Here is a 19,143-nt window from a genome sequence, read left to right on the forward strand (position 1 = left end):
TTAAGAAATCTTTGTTTGTAGATGCCAGTGTGGTGACACACACACACTCTCTCTCTCTCTCTCTCTCTCTCTCTCTCTCTCTCTCTCTCTCTCTCTCTCTCTCTCTCTCTCTCTCTCTCTCTCCGGTAGATGCAGGAGGAACCAGCAGAAGGACGGTTGAACGTATATATGCAGACGAAGTGGGGAAAGATAGATAACTTCTTTTGTAATTCGTAAACAGATTTGTGTGGGTGTGGAAACTTATGTATAAAAGTGATAATGCATTGAATGGAAACTTAGAGAGAGAGAGAGAGAGAGAGAGAGAGAGAGAGAGAGAGAGAGAGAGAGAGAGAGAGAGAGGGAAGAAAAAGTGAGAATATTAGAATAACTTTAAGGAATGTGTGCGAAAGAAAGAGTGTGTGGCAACTTCAGAAGCATGGCAGAGGTGTGGAAGATGATGAGAGAGAGGCCAGAGAGTTCAGATTACTGTAGCCGGAACACATGCCAAGGATAAGTGACGTGGCAAGTGTGGTCGTGATGAAGACGAGCGAGAGAGAGAGAGAGAGAAGGGGGCGGGGGGAGAGATCTGGTGGAGGAGGAGGAGGAAGCCGGGGAGATGTGGTGGTGGAGGAGGAGGTCGAGGAGATATGATGGAGGGGATTTAGTGGTTGAGGGAAGGGAAAGGGGGTGTGGAGGGGTGGCCCCGGAGCATGGTGGGTGTGTGTGGTGGTGGCTGCCTGCTCTCTCTCTCTCTCTCTCTCTCTCTCTCTCTCTCTCTCTCTCTCTCTCTCCATCCGATGCCTCACTTCAGTGATCACCACCACATTCACCCGGCGTCCCCTACCTACCTACCTACCTAAAAGTACCTCTGTCAACACCAATGTTATTCATCAGGACGAAGCTACGGGAGTTGCCCTCCCCCCCTTACGTTTCCACGTACTGTACTCTGGCCAAAGAACTCCCGGCATTTATTCATTATTAAGGACCGTCGTATGGAAACTGGGGCAACCGAGAACTTCGGATCAATTTTCCTTTTTTTTTTTTTCCTATCTTTTGGAGTCGTGAGGAAAAGAGGAAATGATATGGGTTCGGGAAGGGGGTTGTGAGAGTGTGCGTTGAGCTTGGGGAAGACGCCCGTGAGGCATGGTTAGGAGCGTAGCATTAGTTTTCTCATGACGCCAGGGAACGCAGTATAAGAGTGGGGCAAGTGTCGAATGTGGGGAGGCGGGTGTGTTACGTGCGGCGGTGGTGTTTCCATTGGGGCGGGCGGGCTGCTTCTGCCGCTGCTGCTGATGATGATGATGATGATGGTGTAACAGGAGGTGAGAAGGTCGGTCACCTGGTAAGGTGAGGTGAGGGGGCGCGCGCCTGGGGGGGAGGCCTCGGGAAGCCCCGCTATTGACGGCGGGCGGGTGGGTGGGTGGCTGCTGGCTAGTGATGGTGGTGGTTTACCCACGGGGGGGACCTGAGGGCCGAAGTTCAGTCGACGTGGAACTTCAGAAAAGTCTGTTGATACCTGTGTGTGGCAGGTAATTAGACAGGTCATGTAGGGTTACACGGGTGATTTATAAAGTTAATTAGCCTTGTAGGCTGAGGGGAATTCATTACATAAGGTGATCGAGGACGGGAGAATGTGTGACGTGCTCAGGGCATTTTCTAAAATTAGAAGCCAAGAGAAAACAAATTTTGCCAGTCTCTCTCTCTCTCTCTCTCTCTCTCTCTCTCTCTCTCTCTCTCTCTCTCTCTCTCTCTCTGATCATAAGTCTGTGTGCCTATTGGTGCATTTATGTTTGCGTGAATGTGGTGTCTCTGGATGTGTGTTAATGTTCACGTGTGTATGTAATAATAATAATAATAATAATAATAATAATAATTATTATTATTATTATTATTATTATTATTATTATTATTATTATTATGATTATAATAATGATTGATATAATAATAATAATGATAATATTATCATTATTATTATTATTATTATTATTATTATTATTATTATTATTATTATTATTATATTTTTTGAAATTCAGACGCAGACAAAGGCTGAAAATATATAGAGAAAATACACACACATGAAAGACCTGGCGGCTACAACAAGGTGAGGTCTCATCTCGGACAGTCTTTACATTACACGATGAAGACAGTGGGCTGTTCGTGTAGCGGTGTGTACATGGGGAGACCTGGTGATCCATTCGTGTAGCGGTGTGTACTTGAGGAGACCTGGTGATCCACAACGAGTTCATCTCTTGACTCGGCCTGAAAATTGTGAGGGAAACAGAACAGTTTAGCTGATGGCAACTCCCTCCCTCCCCCCACTTTTCCCCTCCGGCTCAGCCGCCGGTTGGGAAAGAAGATAAGGATTGGAAAGATGCTGTTCATTGTGGACGAAACTCACGGCCTTAGAAATCTTAGAGGAAAGTGAAAACGAGAAAAGTTACCTGCCAGGTTAACAACATCTGGTCTGCGTCTGGATTCAGATAAGACTAGGACATGGTTGATAGTACACTGGATTGTTTACTGATAACAGATACCATGGAAGTACGTCTCTTATCGTGACTGGGAGATGTTTATGGATCTACTTCCTCTCAGCCCTTAAGTGTTCAGCCTCTCCACATGAGGAAACCCTCTGTCCTCCTTGATGGTATACATTTACTCACTTTTATCTCCATACCGTCATACTTCTGGTCGTCGAAACTTTGTCCAAATGTGAGGAAAGTTTCTGAAGTTGTCTGGTTGAAATTGGTTCGCATTATGAACACGTACGTTACATATCCTCGGACTTTATTCATAATATTTTTTTTGTCTTTTGAGTTTTTTCTCTCATGAGGTCGTCTGAGTGATGGGATTAGTTCAGTTGCTTTTCCTTGAAGTCGCTGCCGGTTTTCCTTCCATCTTGGATCAGCAACTCGAGGTCGAGGGATCTTTGGTGGCAGGAGATGACGGTGGCCTAGACAATGCAGTTGTATTTTCCAGGCTGGGTGTGATGAGGTCCAGGCGAGGGAGGGAGGGAGTCTCGGAGGACGAGCGTCTTGCTCGGGCCTCGCCCCTTCCTGGTCGGTGGTGTAAGAGACCGGACCGGGGAGGATCATTTTGCGATGCCACTTTTCTGCACCTTTTCTGGTAGCCCCGTGCTGTGTGGTGGACGGGGAGGAAGGCCAGGAATAGGAGGCATAGGCGAGTTTGGTAAAAACGAGATTGTGTGTGTGTGTGTGTGTGTGTGTGTGTGTGTGTGTGTGTGTGATGGCAGAGGCTAATGTTGCAGGATGGTAACTAAGAATCGACCGACCAGGGCAGTACACTAGTCGACAAGCCGTCGATATATTGGATAGGGCCTTTTTTATTTTTCTATAGCCGGATGGGAGGTGAAAATCGTTACTTAAAGTATGGAGCAGGTATTGAGCAGGTTAGGCTAGTGAACTGAGCAGTGTCGCGTCTCGTGTGTTGTCGGAGTAGATGAGAGCTGCTGGGTGTGAGCCACGTGTGAGGTAAGATGACTTTAGGATAAACAGTCTATAAGACATTATAACTTTACGTGATGATGAACTGTGCAGAGACTGGGGTCGGGCCAGCGTGGGTTTCGTCCAGCAAGTGGCCGGAATGAGACTGGCCTAGGCCGTGGGTCGGGCACCGTGCCTGGCACTCAGACAAGGGGTGCTTTGTTTACGTAGCCAGCAAGAGGGAGGTAACCAATCAGTCAATTAAACAAAGCTTTTACGTTAACCAACAGTGTTTTGAGTTGTGATAACTAGCCAGGTGTATAGGGCAGATATTGGGCAGTGATAGGACTGAGTATCAGTGTAGTGGGGATGTCAACAGGTTGGGGTTGGAGGGTGGTGGAGAGTGGCGTGGCATGCGACACACGAGCACAGAGAACCACTGGCTCCCTCACCCAGGTGGCTGAGGTTGTCCCGTGCCACTTCAGCTGAGTCTCCAGCTAGGATTCCCTGGTTCGACCCTAGTCTGCCAGGTTGTCTTTTGTTTTTAGATCTTACTGTATCACGGAGGAACCTGGCAGGTGTGTTGGAAAGCAGAGGAAATTGTCTTTTAGTGTTATCAAGAAATCCATGGGTCTTCCCGTGATGTACTTCATGTCTGCCGGTAGCAGGCTGAACAGACGGTCTGCCCCGACACACGCATGCTAATGTCGTTAATGTCTCGTACACCACCTCCCCTCCGGTGGATTTGACTTGCATCTTCCCTTTGGCCTGTCATCCCAGCGAGGAAGTGTAAATGTTGGCTCTCGGGAAGCTGCAGCTACGTAGACCTGACAGTGTCTTCCTTAGCTGCTGGACTGTGATAAATCTTTCGGCGTCAACGAGTACATAAGTACATTAGTGATATCTCTTGTGTCAACGAGTAGATAAGTACGTTAGTGATATCTTTCGTACCATCGAGTAGATAAGTACGTTAGTGACGTCTTTCAAGGCAATGAGTTATATAAGTGTTCGTTAGTGATATCCTTCGCGCCGACGCGTGTGGAAGCACGTTAGGTTACCATGGGGTGACAGCCACAGTGGCGATGGTGAGGATGGCAGGTCCCTGGCTGGCAGGTATATATCTTGGTTGGCGTGATTTATGAGTGGCCTCTGCCTTGGTGCGTGGGGACGACGCGTCGCTTTGCTGGATGATGGACGCGGTCAGCCTCACCACCCAACTGTGTGTGTGTGTGTGTGTGTGTTTTTTCCCCTTCCTGAGTTGGTGTTTCTCTCTGAGTGTTGCGGCCTCGTCTTCATCTAGAGAGCACGGCGGTACGACCCTCGGCTGTCGTCGTAGCCTGGCCTCTGACCTGAACGTTAAGGGCTATGATGTGTTATGTCTGCCCCGCTAGTGAGGGAGGGAGGGAGGGAGTCGGATGATTTGAGCCATGCGTCTGTGTCGTCGTGGGCTGGCCGCCGTCATTATAACAAGGACAGGTGTTGGGGGTATGTCTTCTGTAATGGTATAGTCCCCTGACCTTGTTAACACCTTGTCATGACCTTGCTTTTGATTCCTTGAACTTGTTCATATTTAGTCGAACATGTTATCCTCCCCTCGTGACCTTGTTATCACCTCCCAGGTCATGCTGTTCACTACGTCTTGAGGGTGTACACAAGGCGTAACACCTTAATGCTCACTGCAGTAGATCCGTTCACCGCCCCATGACACAAATTGTTTTCACACTGGGCGCTTGAATATGGTGGCTCCCAGCCCCTGGCGCTGTCGTGGTGTGGCACCCAGCTACTGGCATGGGCATAGTGTGGCACCCAGCTACTGGCATGGTCATAGTGTGCATCAAGTGACCTAGGCCTGGGGACCATGTAGAAGCAGTTGGTGTCGTGTCTGTGTGGGAGGAAGTCGTCTGTTGAACAGCGGTGGAGCGACGTGTTGTTGCTCCCTGGTTCTCTCCTGGTGGTTGCCGTATTCTAGACGCAGGTCCTGGGACGTACAGATGGACGTGCCTCGGGTAGGGAGAGTATCACACATACAGGCATCTGATAAACAGACAAAGACAGGGTGTTGCCACACCCCTGTACTGGTACACATGGTATTGGAACTGTCCAAGTATTCCTTGAGTGAGCTTCTTTCCAACCACACACACACACACACACACACACACACACACACACACACACACACACACACACACACACACACACATTCCGGTAACATCCCCAGGAAGATGCTGGACCGTACATAATTAGAGTGACGTTAGGTTGAGGTGCCTCCGTGGCAGATGGAATTTTCTCCCGTCGACGAAAGTTTTGAGCAAATGGTGTTCATTTCTTGACATTTGTCCGCATCAATCGTCCTTCCCGGGCAAGTGAAGGCTCTGTCAGCCCTCAGAGACGATCCCCAGGAGGTTCACATTCGTCCGGTACTTTATTTCAGTTATTTCATAAGGCCGAAGTGTGAGTTCATGGCCGCATGCCTTAGTGTCCACCTCACCGAGGAAGCCAGTCTTCACTTGTCTTGAGGGCGTCATGGTTTTCGCGCAGGAGTGGGAGTGTACCCCTGATGGCCACTGCCTCCTCTTAACAGGGTTCACTTTAGAGCCATCAGCTTCATCAGTAACCATTCCCCTCACGCCCTCCTGGCCCCTCCCCGCTCTCAAGTTTACCAATATATCCATGGCCAGTGTTCGCTTGAGGTGACGTCACTCTGGTACCAGCCACCCTAGGGGCTCTACCTGTCATCATCACAACAACCATTCACTACAACATCCTCCTCCTCCTCCACTTCCTCGTCCTCCTCCTTCTCCTTCTCCTCCTCCTCCTCCTCCTCCTCCTCCTCCTCCTCCTCCTCCTCCTCCTCCTCCTCCTCTCGCTTCCCTCCAGTGGCATTCCCTCCCTCCCCGCATCTTCCCTGCCTCATACAACCTCCCACTGTTGAAATGTAGACTATGTAGGTCGCCTCTGTTCCAGTAGTGATTCCCATTCCTGTCACGCCCCAGAGCAAGTGCTGATTGTATATCCGCGCTTGTGTACAGGATTCATCAGACGTGAGCTGTGTTGCTGCACCTCTCCTTGTGTCGCTGGCTACATTATGAGTTCGGTTGCTCACCCCCTCAATCCTCCCCTCCACACTGCAGCTTCTATAGTTTAAATTACCACAGGCAGACAACAAGGTTGTTACGTGGTGGACCCCGTCCTCCTTATTGGTTCCATGGCGTCAGTTTAGGGGATCTCGGTGGCAGAGATGAGGATCACAGGATCCGTCTCCTTGTTTTTTTTTTTTTTTTTGTTTGGATGGTTTTGGTTGCGTAACTTGACTATGGATCGATACAGGAGCACCACCATCAGACGTGGTTCCTGCACACGGTTTAGGTCGCTGTCGACCGTTGTTGGACCACAGGTCAGGAGGCTTCAGAGATGATGTGTCCGTCCGGCTGTTCTGACTCACATTGTCGGCAGCACAGCTGGCTGAGTGCTGCCACTGTTGGGTAACTTATTACTCCGGTAGAGAAAAGGTGGAAGGGGGGGTGGATTTTGATTTAAGGGTCTCAAGGTCAGAGGATAAACTGCTGTTGGGTTAGTGTCTGGTTTGAGTACGGTGGAAGTGATGGATGAACGCCCCTGTGTTGTTCAAAGAACGCCTTTACATACGGGAGAGATGCTAGGTTACCAGGGAGTCGCCAGGATGGAGCCGAAACTCACAGGTTCGTCCGCCTCTCATGATCCTGCCGGGGTAACATTATGCGGGGTACGAGATGCTCGTGCTAAAACAGGGGTTCGTCCTTATTGCCGTAGGTGCTTCTGACGTCCATTGGTGGAGGTACGACCTGTCGCCCGGATGTCGCTGTTGCTCTCTTGTGGCAGTGCTAACCCCCCAGGATTCCTCAGGTGAGACATGACTGTAATGTGACAGTACCGTCTTCAGAATTGTTATGCTTGCCAAGCTTGGACACGCAAGGTAGATGTGTGCAGTCGTGCCTTTTGGGAAACCTTAGATATACATGACAGTAGTTACAAGTGTCACCTGGTTACTAGATGTGACAGGCGTGATGATGGCACATCAGCGCTTCACGCTGCCGATGTGTTCTGTTACTTCAGCTCCTCACCTGTCATGTTAAAGGTTTACGTGTGCCTTAAAAAATGAGGCGGAGGTGAGAGAAGTGATCAGCGGAGGCTCGCGTGGAGGGAGAACTCCTGTGCGACTCGTTTACAGAACTTTAAATTACTTAACGAAGATGTAGCGAACTGAGCGGGGGAATTAATTGTTCAGAAGTCTTAAGTTTCCCCTCCGCACGGAGAGCTTTGTTATGTCCAGCTGACGTGGAGGGCGAGGCAGGGAGATAAGAGGAGGGGAGCAGGGAGGTGGTGCGGTCGTGAGCACGACGGTACGACCCTTGGGGTGTGTGTGATGGCGGGGTCGTCCCTTCGTGCTCAGGGGGTCGTGTCCTGTTGCTCAAGGAGTTGAGGATGCAGGAGAGACACGTGTAGAGAGCTGCTCATTGGACAGTAAAGTGTCGGCTGGGGCGGGTGAAGGGTCTTGCAGGCGGCTTAATACCCGTGTGATGACGTTCCACCAGCCTGAACACGACTCCCGTGTCCCGTGTCCCACGCCCGCCGACCGTGTCCCCGGGGATGGAACCTCTGTCCCAGTGAGACAACTCAAAGTTAGCTCTAAACCGAGGAGATAGCATGAGACCTCAGGACAATGGTGAAACAAGTTTGATTGATTCGTGATTTTCCCCTCCCTTTTTCTTATCCAGGTTTTTGATAATTGCACCGTTGAATGTCAGTATAAACAATGTCTCAGTCTGGCATGGACGCTGAAATGTTTGGGAAGGAGAGGGAAGGAGGGAGGGAGGGGGACGGGTGTCAGGTTCAGGGAGGAGTTTACTGGCTACCTGCTGTGTAATGAGTGTTGGACCCCTGCACCCTCCTGCCTCAACCCAACACACACACACACACACACACACACACACACACACACACACACACACACACACACACACACACACACATCCTCCTGTCATTAACTAACTTTAATTTCCTTCTTTTGTTATTATTATTATTATTATTATTATTATTATTATAATTATTGTTATTGATATTATTATTGTCGTTGCTTAGTTCCCTGGATGATGTATTGTGTATCATGTGTCTCATAGAACATGAAAGGCATGGCAGTTTGATGAGGGGTTTGTGAGGCGTGAGAAATTGTGTGGCGGTGGTCCTTGTGACCTGGGATGTGACGGTGGTGTGTCAGTCGTGCTTGACGAAGGTAGGTTTAGGGTGACGAGAATGACGGATGGTAACGGTGGTGAGTGTGACGGGAGGAGTGAAGAGGCTTGGCAGCCGCTCTGTATATAGCCTGTTATGTGACGCCCGTAACAATGATGAGGACTAAAGACAAAACAGATTTCTTTTCCCCGTATCGCCAGCTGAAAGTGAGGTTGTAGAACTCCCAGGCAGTGTAGAGGTTGTGTGACTGTATCAGGGTCACCTGGTGGTATTGGGTGTGTGTCAGGGTCACCTGGTGGTATTGGGTGTGTGTCAGGGTCACCTGGTGGTAGTGGGTGTGTGTCAGGGTCACCTGGTGGTAGTGGGTGTGTGTCAGGGCCACCTGGTGGTAGTGGGTGTGTGTCAGGGTCACCTGGTGGTAGTGGGTGTGTGTCAGGGTCACCTGGTGGTATTGGGTGTGTCAGGGTCACCTGGTGGTAGTGGGTGTGTGTCAGGGTCACCTGGTGGTATTGGGTGTGTCAGGGTCACCTGGTGGTAGTGGGTGTGTGTCAGGGTCACCTGGTGGTAGTGGGTGTGTGTCAGGGTCACCTGGTGGTAGTGGGTGTGTGTCAGGGTCACCCGGTGGTAGTGGGTGTGTGTCAGGGTCACCTGGTGGTAGTGGGTGTGGCAGGGTCACCTGGTGGTGGGCGTCGCACGTGGACGACTCCTCGTCATGTGTCCTGGGGACTCGCCCTGGTGACCCCCTGCGGCTCCGAGGCTGAAGCTCTGCCGTTGGGGATGGCCCCTGGTTGGGGTAGGGAGGCTGGGAGGGAACGGCGGGTCATCATGCTCGACCCCATGTGAGGAGGACTGGACCACCTCGTGTCCTCTGCTTGGGTGTGTGCACGTATCGTGGTTGCTGGAGGGAGATCGTGGCGTTGCCTGTCAAGTTTGGATCAAAATAGACATGATTTCGGCCGATCCGACGCAACGAAGGCAAGTCTGCACGAGTTGTTTTGGTGGAGCGCGATGAAAAAGGGGAGGAGGAGGAGGAGGAGGAGGAGAGGGGGAGGCTTGTCAGCCAGAGGCGGACTTTGATGCGCTCGGACAATTTAAATATGTAAATGAAGCTCGACTCTTTTACACGGGTGATATGAACGATGATACTGTCCCGTTGTCGTAAATGTAATGGCAAATTAACCTAAGCTCGCTAGAGGCTCTTCACTTTTTTGTTTTGGTTCCTCTCTGTTTACAAGCGTTGTGCTCTGGATGACTCTGAACACGTCATTAACTTTTGCCGTGACTCTGCTGGTGTGGGTGCGTCCCGTGCCGGGTGCTTCCCTGCCTCCCCACCGTGGGACTGTCTGGAGCAAGTCTTGGGACTGTAATGTCGCTGGGTAACGCGTCACTAGCTTGTTGGTCTCTTTCTTTTTTTGCCTACGGGATGAGGCAGCCAACAGCCTGACTGAGCAGAGGGGGGCCAGCGCGGCAGCTTAGTCAAAGACCGAGCTGGAGGGATAGAAATCCACCGAAACCATCGTAAGGTATAGATAGATACAGTAAGGTAAGGTGCCTGACCGACCTCCGCCACCATCGTTGGGTGTATGTAGGGTAAGGTGAGGTCTCAAGCCCAGCTGTGGGGGTTAGAACACCTCCGACACCATCGTTTGGTGTACATGACACAGGTAGACTCGGCCACGATTGAGTAACAGGAACCATCGTAAGGTATACGTAAGTAACGTGTTACTTACCCCCAGTGGTCGGGCCACACCCGTCGCTCAGGCGTTGTGTCTGCTGAAATATTCTGAAATTTATGTCCTCGTTCCCTGTAGCGAGGGCGTCCCTTTTTCTCGTGGACATGGTCTTAGGTTCGGTCCAGGAAAAGGAATTATGTTGTCATGTCTTAAGAATCGTCTGGATTGTGCTCCAGATTTATGTTGGTCATATTTCAAGAGTCATTGACATGATATTCAATTGTTGTTGTTGCTGTGTGAAGTCTGTATTGGGTCATTACCGGGCGAGGGAGGTGATTACTGCCGCTTGTTTTGGAGCGCTACAGGGTGTGTGTGTGTGTGTGTGTGTGTGTGTGTGAGTGTACATGTTCAGGTCACGTATTTCCTCATACAGTCTTACCTGGTGGCTCTGTCGAGTGTATTCGCGCCGTCAGCGAAGGTCATTGGTTTCTCATCTCTTCATATCATGGTTCTCAGCTGAGTCGATATATATCATGAGAAATCTAGGCTCTCAAGTGTGTAATATGTGGTATGTCCTGGGACGAGCGTGTTTACGGTGTGAGGCGAGTGTGGTGAGGGAGTGTGTGTGTGGCAGGAGGTACACAGGTGCTGGGGGGGCGGCCGCCCTAGCGAGGATCAGGTTCCACAGTCTCATGTATTAAGGATTATCCCTTGGAACACGGCAGTAAGACCCTTGAGCATGACCCTTGGATGTGATGACATGGTCTTTTTTTTTCTCTTTTATTGACCCTTAAGGGTCGGGTCAAAGGTCAGGCCATCATACGCAAGGGTGATACCGTCTTGGTGTAGAGGTTTTAAGATAAGGAGATGAAAGAGGGGGAAGGGTGGGTTCTCGCCAGCCCCGGGAGGCGGGGGTGTGGTCTGGTGGAGCGGCCTGGCGTTGCTGTGTCTGTGTCAGCTGCAGTCGGTCTGTCTCCGCCTGGTGGAAGTGTGAATAATCTGTCTGTCTGTCTGTGTCTTATTTTGTTTGTATGTGTCAGTGTATAAGACCCATGTTGTGATGCCCCCCGTCTGCACAGTATAGGGAGGGAGTTCCGCACTCTCTGACCCCCATCTCTTGAACATCCTCTGTCATCATGATACACTGTCCTGAACTTTCATCAAAAGTCAACATTCATAATTTCATCACATAGTTTATGTATATGTGTCTGTCTCTCTGTCTCTGTCTGTGTATATTTGTGGTCCGATATGTCTATGTAAGTGAATATGCGAGTTTTATGTAAGTGTTTGCATGTTTTCAGTTCTTGTATGTTTGTCTGTACAGATGTGGTACTTTCTGTCTGTTTGTTTGTCTGTCTGTCTGTGCCTGGTGTGTGTAATTACCAGTTTGTACCATATGGAGAAGGGGTTTTACACTCGTGGAGCGCCATCTCTTGACACGCCCCTGCCGTTAAACAACTTTTTAGAATTCTTTATTCTGTCCACATTTACTATTTTCTAATTAAGTGTATTTCGCTCATCAATAATTCGTATACTTTGACAATACTATCAAGGTTTTTGGTTATGTTCACTCGTGGTTTTACCCTTATAGTAACTCGAAGAATCGTTTACTTTCAGCATCATAAGTTGGATTGAAAAACTTCAGGGTTCTGATCAGGTCACCCCTTAGTCTTCTCTCTTTCATGGTGTGTGTGTGTGTGTGTGTGTGTGTGTGTGTGTGTGTGTGTGTGTGTGTGTGTGCGTGTGTGTGTGGTCAGCGTGCAGCTTGTTAGAAGGTGCAGACATGCGTGCATCTGTTGACATGTAGTTTTTTTTTCTACTTTCCTCCCCTCTTAAAGTAGTGGGTATTTATCCTATACGTTGGGTTGTTGGCGTTCGTGCACTGGGGGTGTGGTGGGGTGACATGTATCATAGGGGTGATGCGGTGCGGTGCGCTGAGGTGATGCGCTGGGGTGTACCGGGGTAATGGATTTTACTCTATCTCTCTCTCTCTCTCTTTCACACACACACACACACACACACACACACACACACACACACAACCCGGGCTGGTCCTAGGCCTAGGCCCAGGCTGTTTGGTTTGGTCATTGGTCGACCAGAAGCTCCTCCTACCCCGCCACCAGCCAGCACACAGGGGTGTGTCCCCTGCCTCACTCCTCCCATGGTAACATCCCTCACCGTGTTCCTATGCATCTTGGTGTAATCAGGATCGACCCAGAAGATCGTAAAGTAACGTCTTATTTACCCAATATATCCATAATTATTTCCTAGGCATCATTGGTCTTTATCACAGACGCATTAATATTTTTTTTTAACAGAATTTTGCTCCGGGGAAAAAAAAATGCATGTTAGATATATGAGGTAGATGTTCACATTTTATCACATATAATCCCGCAATTATTAGATCGACGTGAAAAGGAAGAAATCAATATTTAATCTGCTGTGTTTCCCCCCCCCCCCCGCCACATCTTTTATATCTTGTTCAATCTTGGTATGAGGCTGGCAGACTCATCACACAGTTTGCAGGGAGAGGAGGCGTCCCCTCCTCCTCCTCCTCCTCCACTCCCTTCCCCCCCGCCACCAACCTTTCCCATATTACCTCATCCACTTTCCCTCGTGGCCATCCTCCTCCCCCCATCCATCTTCCGCTTCACCATCTTGTCTTTGTCAAGATACATGTAGGATGTTATGACTTCGTCTGTCGTGTGTTATCTGTCCTCCAGCAGGTAACCTGGTGATAGACCATCAGGTCTTCTGTTATCAGTCCTTATCCTACTACCTTACGTTCCTCCCTCCCTCCCTCTCTTGCCCTTCCTCTCTTCCTCTCTCTTCCTCCCTTACCTCGCACCCTCCCTCACAGGGAGTGGGTGAAAGTAAAGGTCGTGGACCAAATTCCAAAAAGGACTTCAAAAGTTAATTAAGTAGTTGTTTCCGTCGCCTGGAAACTTTTGTTCGAGGATTAACACGAACTTGGTGTATGACGGGAGATGAGGTTCCCACATGTTGTCACCCACACGGGTGAGGTGCTCATGTGTTGTCACCCACACGGATGAGGTGCTCTTGTGTTGTCACCCACACAGGTGAGGTGCTCATGTGTTGTCACCCACACACACCTGACGTGTTAGGTAGGTGGTGGTAGGGGTTGGGGTAGACAGTGGCATCAGATGGGGGAGTGACACATTATATAAACATGAAGTTAATGGTGATGTTCCTCCCACACACGTTTTGCTTCAACAATAACTGACAATACAACTTGACTTTCCAATCGAGTAATGTATTATTGGGGGGAAAAAAGGGGACGAAAAAATTGGATTATTTCCTCTGTGATTTAAGTTTGGACATTTTTGCTTTTTTCGCAAACGGTAAAATAAAAGATTATTCCAGTCAGTAACATCTTATGGAGTATTTTCACTTATTTACTCTTTTTTTTTTTTTTCCAAATTTAAGAGTTTTGATAAAAAAAAAATTGAATTTTATAAATATACTTTTTCGACCTAACTTGTCAATTTAATTTTTCATTTGTTTTTTATTGTTTCACCTGGATGAGGTTGTGTGCTAGACTGTGTCACATGTAATAAGGTACTGGAGACAACAATGTCTCTCATGGTTCTCCACGTAGAGTCTCATCTGAACAACTACATCTAGAGTTACGGTGGAACAAGCAGGTTGTAGAACCTCATGTATATTTCGATGTGACCTTTTGGCTTGCCTGGACCAGAGAGATGCTGCTCCGAGCTTCCACCGTGTGTAGTGGTTCGCGTCGCCACGAATCATGTGCTCCAGGGTTCGAATTCTGTAAAGGGGAGTCGGTTCACAGCCAACTCATGAGCGTTCACACTCCTTTTCCGACTCACCACTACCTCCAATACATCGTTCTCTGGAACTCGAATTGGTGATTTTGTTTTAAACGAAGAGAACTCAGGAAGGTCTATATTGCCTGACGTACTGCTGGGAAGGAAGACGTGTTTGGACATCACCAGCGACGTGGAGAGGTTCAGTAAGTCCGGTGAGAGCAGGTGCCGTACACACCCCGTCTCCGAACCTGTTCATCGCGTCGCCTGTAGGTGTTTAGCAACACTGGTGGAACAAGTAAGTTGAGAACTCTGGGGAACTGGTGGATAGATGCCCTCGAGTGGAGCTGATCAGCAAGGCTTACTGTGGTGGCTATGTGTAGGCCACGGCTTAGAAATAGCCAGGCCTACGAGGGCAGTCGTGGTACATCCTAGCACCAGACTGTGACTCAGAATAGACGTAAGAAATACATGAGGTAAGATTTCCCCCTCGCACCGTCTTGACTAAGGTGTGGCTCAAGTGCAACAACTCTCGTATTCAGAGGAAGGGATGAAGAATGAAGCGGATGTCCCCCTCTCAGTGAGACAAAAGTACAGGGAGCGACTAAGCACGGGCGGACCCACTTTTCATAATGCACTGCGCCAAGACCTGTTGCTCCCGGAGGTCGTAGTTGAAAGAGGGTTGTGTGTGGCCTTGGCCCCGGGGTGGCAGGAGAGTGTGTCAGGCCAGGGCGGCGGGGACCAGGGTAGGCTCGTAGCCTGAAGGAGGTGTGAGGCCTGACGGTCGTGCAGGTTGTGAGGACAGACGTTAGACAAGTGGCTTACATGGTGATGCCATTCCGTATGTTAGAGTGTTTGTGGTGAACATTGCGTAACCGTTGAATGCGACGGTCGGCTGCTTGTGGGGATCAGCCAGAGAACGGCACGAACAGATTCATCTATTGTCTCCTTACTGTGACAGGCAGCAGCAAAAGGAGGTGTGTGTGTGTGTGTGTGTGTGTGTGTGTGTGTGTGTGTGTGTGTGTGTGTCTCCTCCTCCTCCTCTCTCTCTCTCTCTCTCTCTCTCTCTCTCTCTCTCTCTCTCTCTCTCTCTCTCTCCCCAATGGTTTTACATTGACATACTGATGGAAAAGATATGTTTTCCCCCTCTTCTTCCATACATCCCCCATCCCGTTTGGTCTTTTGAGCACTTCCTCTTCGCCATCGATCTTCATCTCTTTTCATATTTTTTTTTTCTTTTTCCATGTTTTGTCTCTATCTCCTACCTGACTGGCCCATCCTCGTGTGTGTGCTGAGTGGCGATCCTTGCCGGGAGTTCGTCTTGATAAGCAGTCTCCTCAGAATGGAAAACATAAACCATGATATGGTCCTGGAGGCCGTGGCTTCCTGCCGGGGGTATATTGCCTGAATGTATCGTCGTCAGCTGGTGTCACCGGTGGCAGCGGTAAGGGAAGGATGGCAGCAGCCAGTGGGGGATCTAGTGCTACCGTAGTGGGTGTAGCAGCAGTGGCCGGGAGGGTAGTGGGTTTAGTGATGGCTGGATGATAGCAGCTGTGGCGAAGAGGTTGGGTTGGAGATGGTGGTCGTAGTGTCGCTACCCCACCAGTAGACTGACGAAGGGGATGACTCGCTTGAGTACGTATTGTTCATATCGGAAGTTGACCGATAACGTTGCGATATCGTAACAGGCAGATGGCCATCACGTGTGGTTCAGCGGCCCGGGTTAGTGTGGTGGTGGTGGGTGCTAGAACTGCTGAAGTGATGTCGTCTATGCTCACCTGCCTCACCCTCATCCCGGTACACTACTGCCTCGTCAGTTTTGCTACGCCGTTCACCTCGGTTGATGGAGAGAGAGAGAGAGAGAGAGAGAGAGAGAGAGAGAGAGAGAGAGAGAGAGAGAGAGAGAGAGAGAGAGAGAGAGAGAGAGAGACTCGCTACGCTGGACGTGTTTTACAGTTTGAAACAAAAGGAGAGGGGCTTGTGAGGTGCTCTCGTGATGGGTGTCGTCATGTACCGTTGGCATGCCTGATCTCCCCATATGGTATTGACACCACCTCACAAGACGGGGGAAGGCCATCACGTGCAACTGGTGGGCGCGGGAACTCCCTGAAGTGGAATTACCAGATGCTGCTATACTCCATTCGTCCGTAGTGTTTTGTTGTGGTGAAAACTTGGGGTTGTGTTTGTCCGTAAGATGTACCAGGATATAGACTACAAAACACGTGGAATATATATACTATTCACTCGAAAATGAATTATATACAGCTGAAGAATATTCTGAAAATCTAGGTTTTCTTAAACTCACATTTCAAAAGAAGGTCAATGGAATTATACTTCATTGCATTTGCGTTTCATGTGAAGTTATTTAATTATATCTGTCTTCCATTCCTGCAAGTGCTTGTTGACGAGTGGAATGGCCCCATGTGCAATAGACGACTTGTTTAGAATAGATTCGTATCTTGTTCGTTATCGTCCTTCAGAGATCTGTAATTAAAGAGGTTAGCAATGCATTGGTTGAATAACTCATTCACGAGAAATTAATGGTGTCTTGATAATGAGTGTGTTTTTCTCCACCCGTTCCTGTGTTTCCAGAACTATTGTATTTTTGAAGGATGTTAGGCTACTCTCTCTCTCTCTCTCTCTCTCTCTCTCTCTCTCTCTCTCTCTCTCTCTCTCTCTCTCTCTCTCTCTCTCTCGTTTTCTTTCATAACCACATCATTGTTTGTTAAATGACAGCTCATCCCTTTAGCTTGCCAATGTTCATTTCGTATTATAAGGACATTGCAAGTGCTCAGTGAAATGAGTTACACCAACGAAGTAAACTACATGTTTCTTATGTTAGTTAAGATGGCACGAACAGCTGAATGACCTAATCAAGGTCATCTCATTAACGATATATATATATATATATATATATATATATATATATATATATATATATATATATATATATATATATATATATATATATATACACTAGTGACCCAATTTATCGACCAACTCCTAGGGAAAGGATGAACAGCTGTTTTGACTGTGGACAGATTGCCGCAGCCAAGATTGGCACCTATGCCCTTGAACTCGGGCGGTCTGTGGATACAAGTCAAATACTAACATGCGATCCTTTTTTTGGGTAAAGAGGATCGAGTCAAACTGTTGTGGATTCCCTCTCACATAGGTGTCCGAGTGCATTGGTAACGTTGTTGCCTTAAGTGAGTCTCGCATAAGATAAATTGTCCCTTGAAGACAGTGTTAAGATGCCAGAAGTATATAAAGGTGTGATCAGGAAAGAACTAACAGTAAGCGACTGTACGTAAGTGTTATTAGATCCGTTGCCCATCACGGTGGAGTGTGGGTGCGCGTGTATACGGAGCGAGTAACATGATCAGTGGAGTGCGGGCAAGGTGATGATTCCGTGGCTCTCAGACTACGACTAGGTTGGTGGTGCTCGTGGCTCGTCGCCGTCTCTGGAGACGTTAACCAGACGTGTGGTCGAAGATATGGGCACGTAAGGGAACAGTATGTCGTAGATTGGCAGAAAGTAGAACGTGTTGGGGTAGAGATCTGAACGTACCTTGCCAAGAAATGGCATAGTATTAATAAGATGCATGAAATTATGATACTGTATTAAGTCTTCGCCTCAAGTAGATGAGTCTACTCTGTGGAATGACTATTAGCGCTATGTAAGGAACCAATTCTTTATTATCTGATATTTTTGTATTTTTGCGATGGTTATGCGCTGCCGCTCACAGAATGAGTTTGGGCCACAAAGTGAATTAACCGCTGATTGTGGCATGAACAGAACTCTGTGGTATACCCTCGCGAACAGCTGAGGTAACATCCACGGCTGCAGTATGATGCAGACTGTCTTACTGGAACAAAATTTAACAACGCTAATTTGAGACGTAATAGAAATTATGTGTAACAACCTTTTGGAAACGTACTGAAGAAATCGTATGCCAGTTTAGTGTAATGATACTTTTCTAATGCTAATATTTCGTATGTATATGTTTTTCTTGCGAGTATAGCTTCTTGAGGTAACGAGGAAGGCCTTGTACAAGTGCTGTAGCTAATTACAGTGACTAGCAGAGGTGGTGGTGTTGAGGGCGAGGCCGTGCCCCGTGTCGGCCCTAGAGCCATAGGTGTTGGCGGCTGACTGGCAGAGCTGGAGTGTTGAGTGGTAGGGTGACTCACCAGGACGTCACTGGTGACGCACCTCACCTCACCTTACCTCCTCCTCCCTCTCTCTCCCGAGGCAGCAGCCAACGCCGCCCTCCCGCCACACTCTCATGACTGGAAGATTGTCAGGATGGATTGGCGGTCGGTGTGAGTTACTGGAAGACTGACTCGACTGGCAGGAAAGAGTCGTGAGAGATGGTCTTGGCCAGGGCCCAAGCAAGTGTTTGCAAAAGGAGGATCACGTAAGGCAGACATGACAGTGGGTGTGCAGGGTCGGGACGCAGCACATCAGTAGCGGGTGTATGAGTGCCGTGGGTCGGGGCAGGAGGCCCCGCGGTCTACCAGCTTCCTGCTGAGCTATGTGGTGGGAACACGCTGCTACCACACCTCAGCCACCATGATTGGTATGAGGGCCTTTGGCTTCACCTCCCACACAAGTAAGTACTTTTCTGTCTTCTAAGTGTGTACTTATGTGGTGTGTGGCGAGGACTGTAGTATGTGTCAGTGTAGTGTGGTGTTTGGTGAGGACAGATGTATGTGTACCAGTGTAGTGTAGTGTAGTGTAGTGTATGGTGAGGACTGAAGTATGTGTACCAGTGTAGTGTAGTGTAGTGTCTCGTGAGGACTTTAATAGTATGTGTAAGTTGTGTAGTGTAGTGTATGATGAGGACTGTAGCATGTGTACCAGTGTAGCTTAGTGTTTAAGTAGTGACTAACCAGTACCAGGAAGAGACCTTGGATTTTAATTTTTGCCTCCAGAACGGGTCATTTATATTGCTGTCCTGCCCGTCGTGTGGGCGTTGGCGCGAAAGAGGATACAGAGTGCACAAGAGAGTCTAGCCCAGGACCGGGCCT

The 19,143-nt window shown here is 48.8% G+C and overlaps 1 protein-coding gene across 11 annotated transcripts in view; it reads left to right on the forward strand.

Annotated features, from left to right (window-relative positions):
- The window catches only part of cno (adherens junction formation factor afadin), a 585,480-nt gene that overhangs the window by 269,157 nt on the left and 297,180 nt on the right, over window positions 1-19,143 (forward strand). For 2 of the 11 annotated variants that reach the window (XM_071673976.1, XM_071673978.1), the window contains exon 2: window positions 18,138-18,725. The exons of the other annotated variants lie outside the window; for them this stretch is intronic. In XM_071673976.1, the coding sequence (XP_071530077.1) occupies window positions 18,686-18,725 (40 nt within the window). In that variant the 5' untranslated portion in view covers window positions 18,138-18,685. The remainder of the gene's footprint in view (window positions 1-18,137; window positions 18,726-19,143) is intronic. 11 annotated transcript variants of the gene reach the window in all.

Source organism: Panulirus ornatus, chromosome 19, assembly GCF_036320965.1.
Source record: "Panulirus ornatus isolate Po-2019 chromosome 19, ASM3632096v1, whole genome shotgun sequence".
NCBI lineage: Eukaryota > Metazoa > Arthropoda > Malacostraca > Decapoda > Palinuridae > Panulirus > Panulirus ornatus.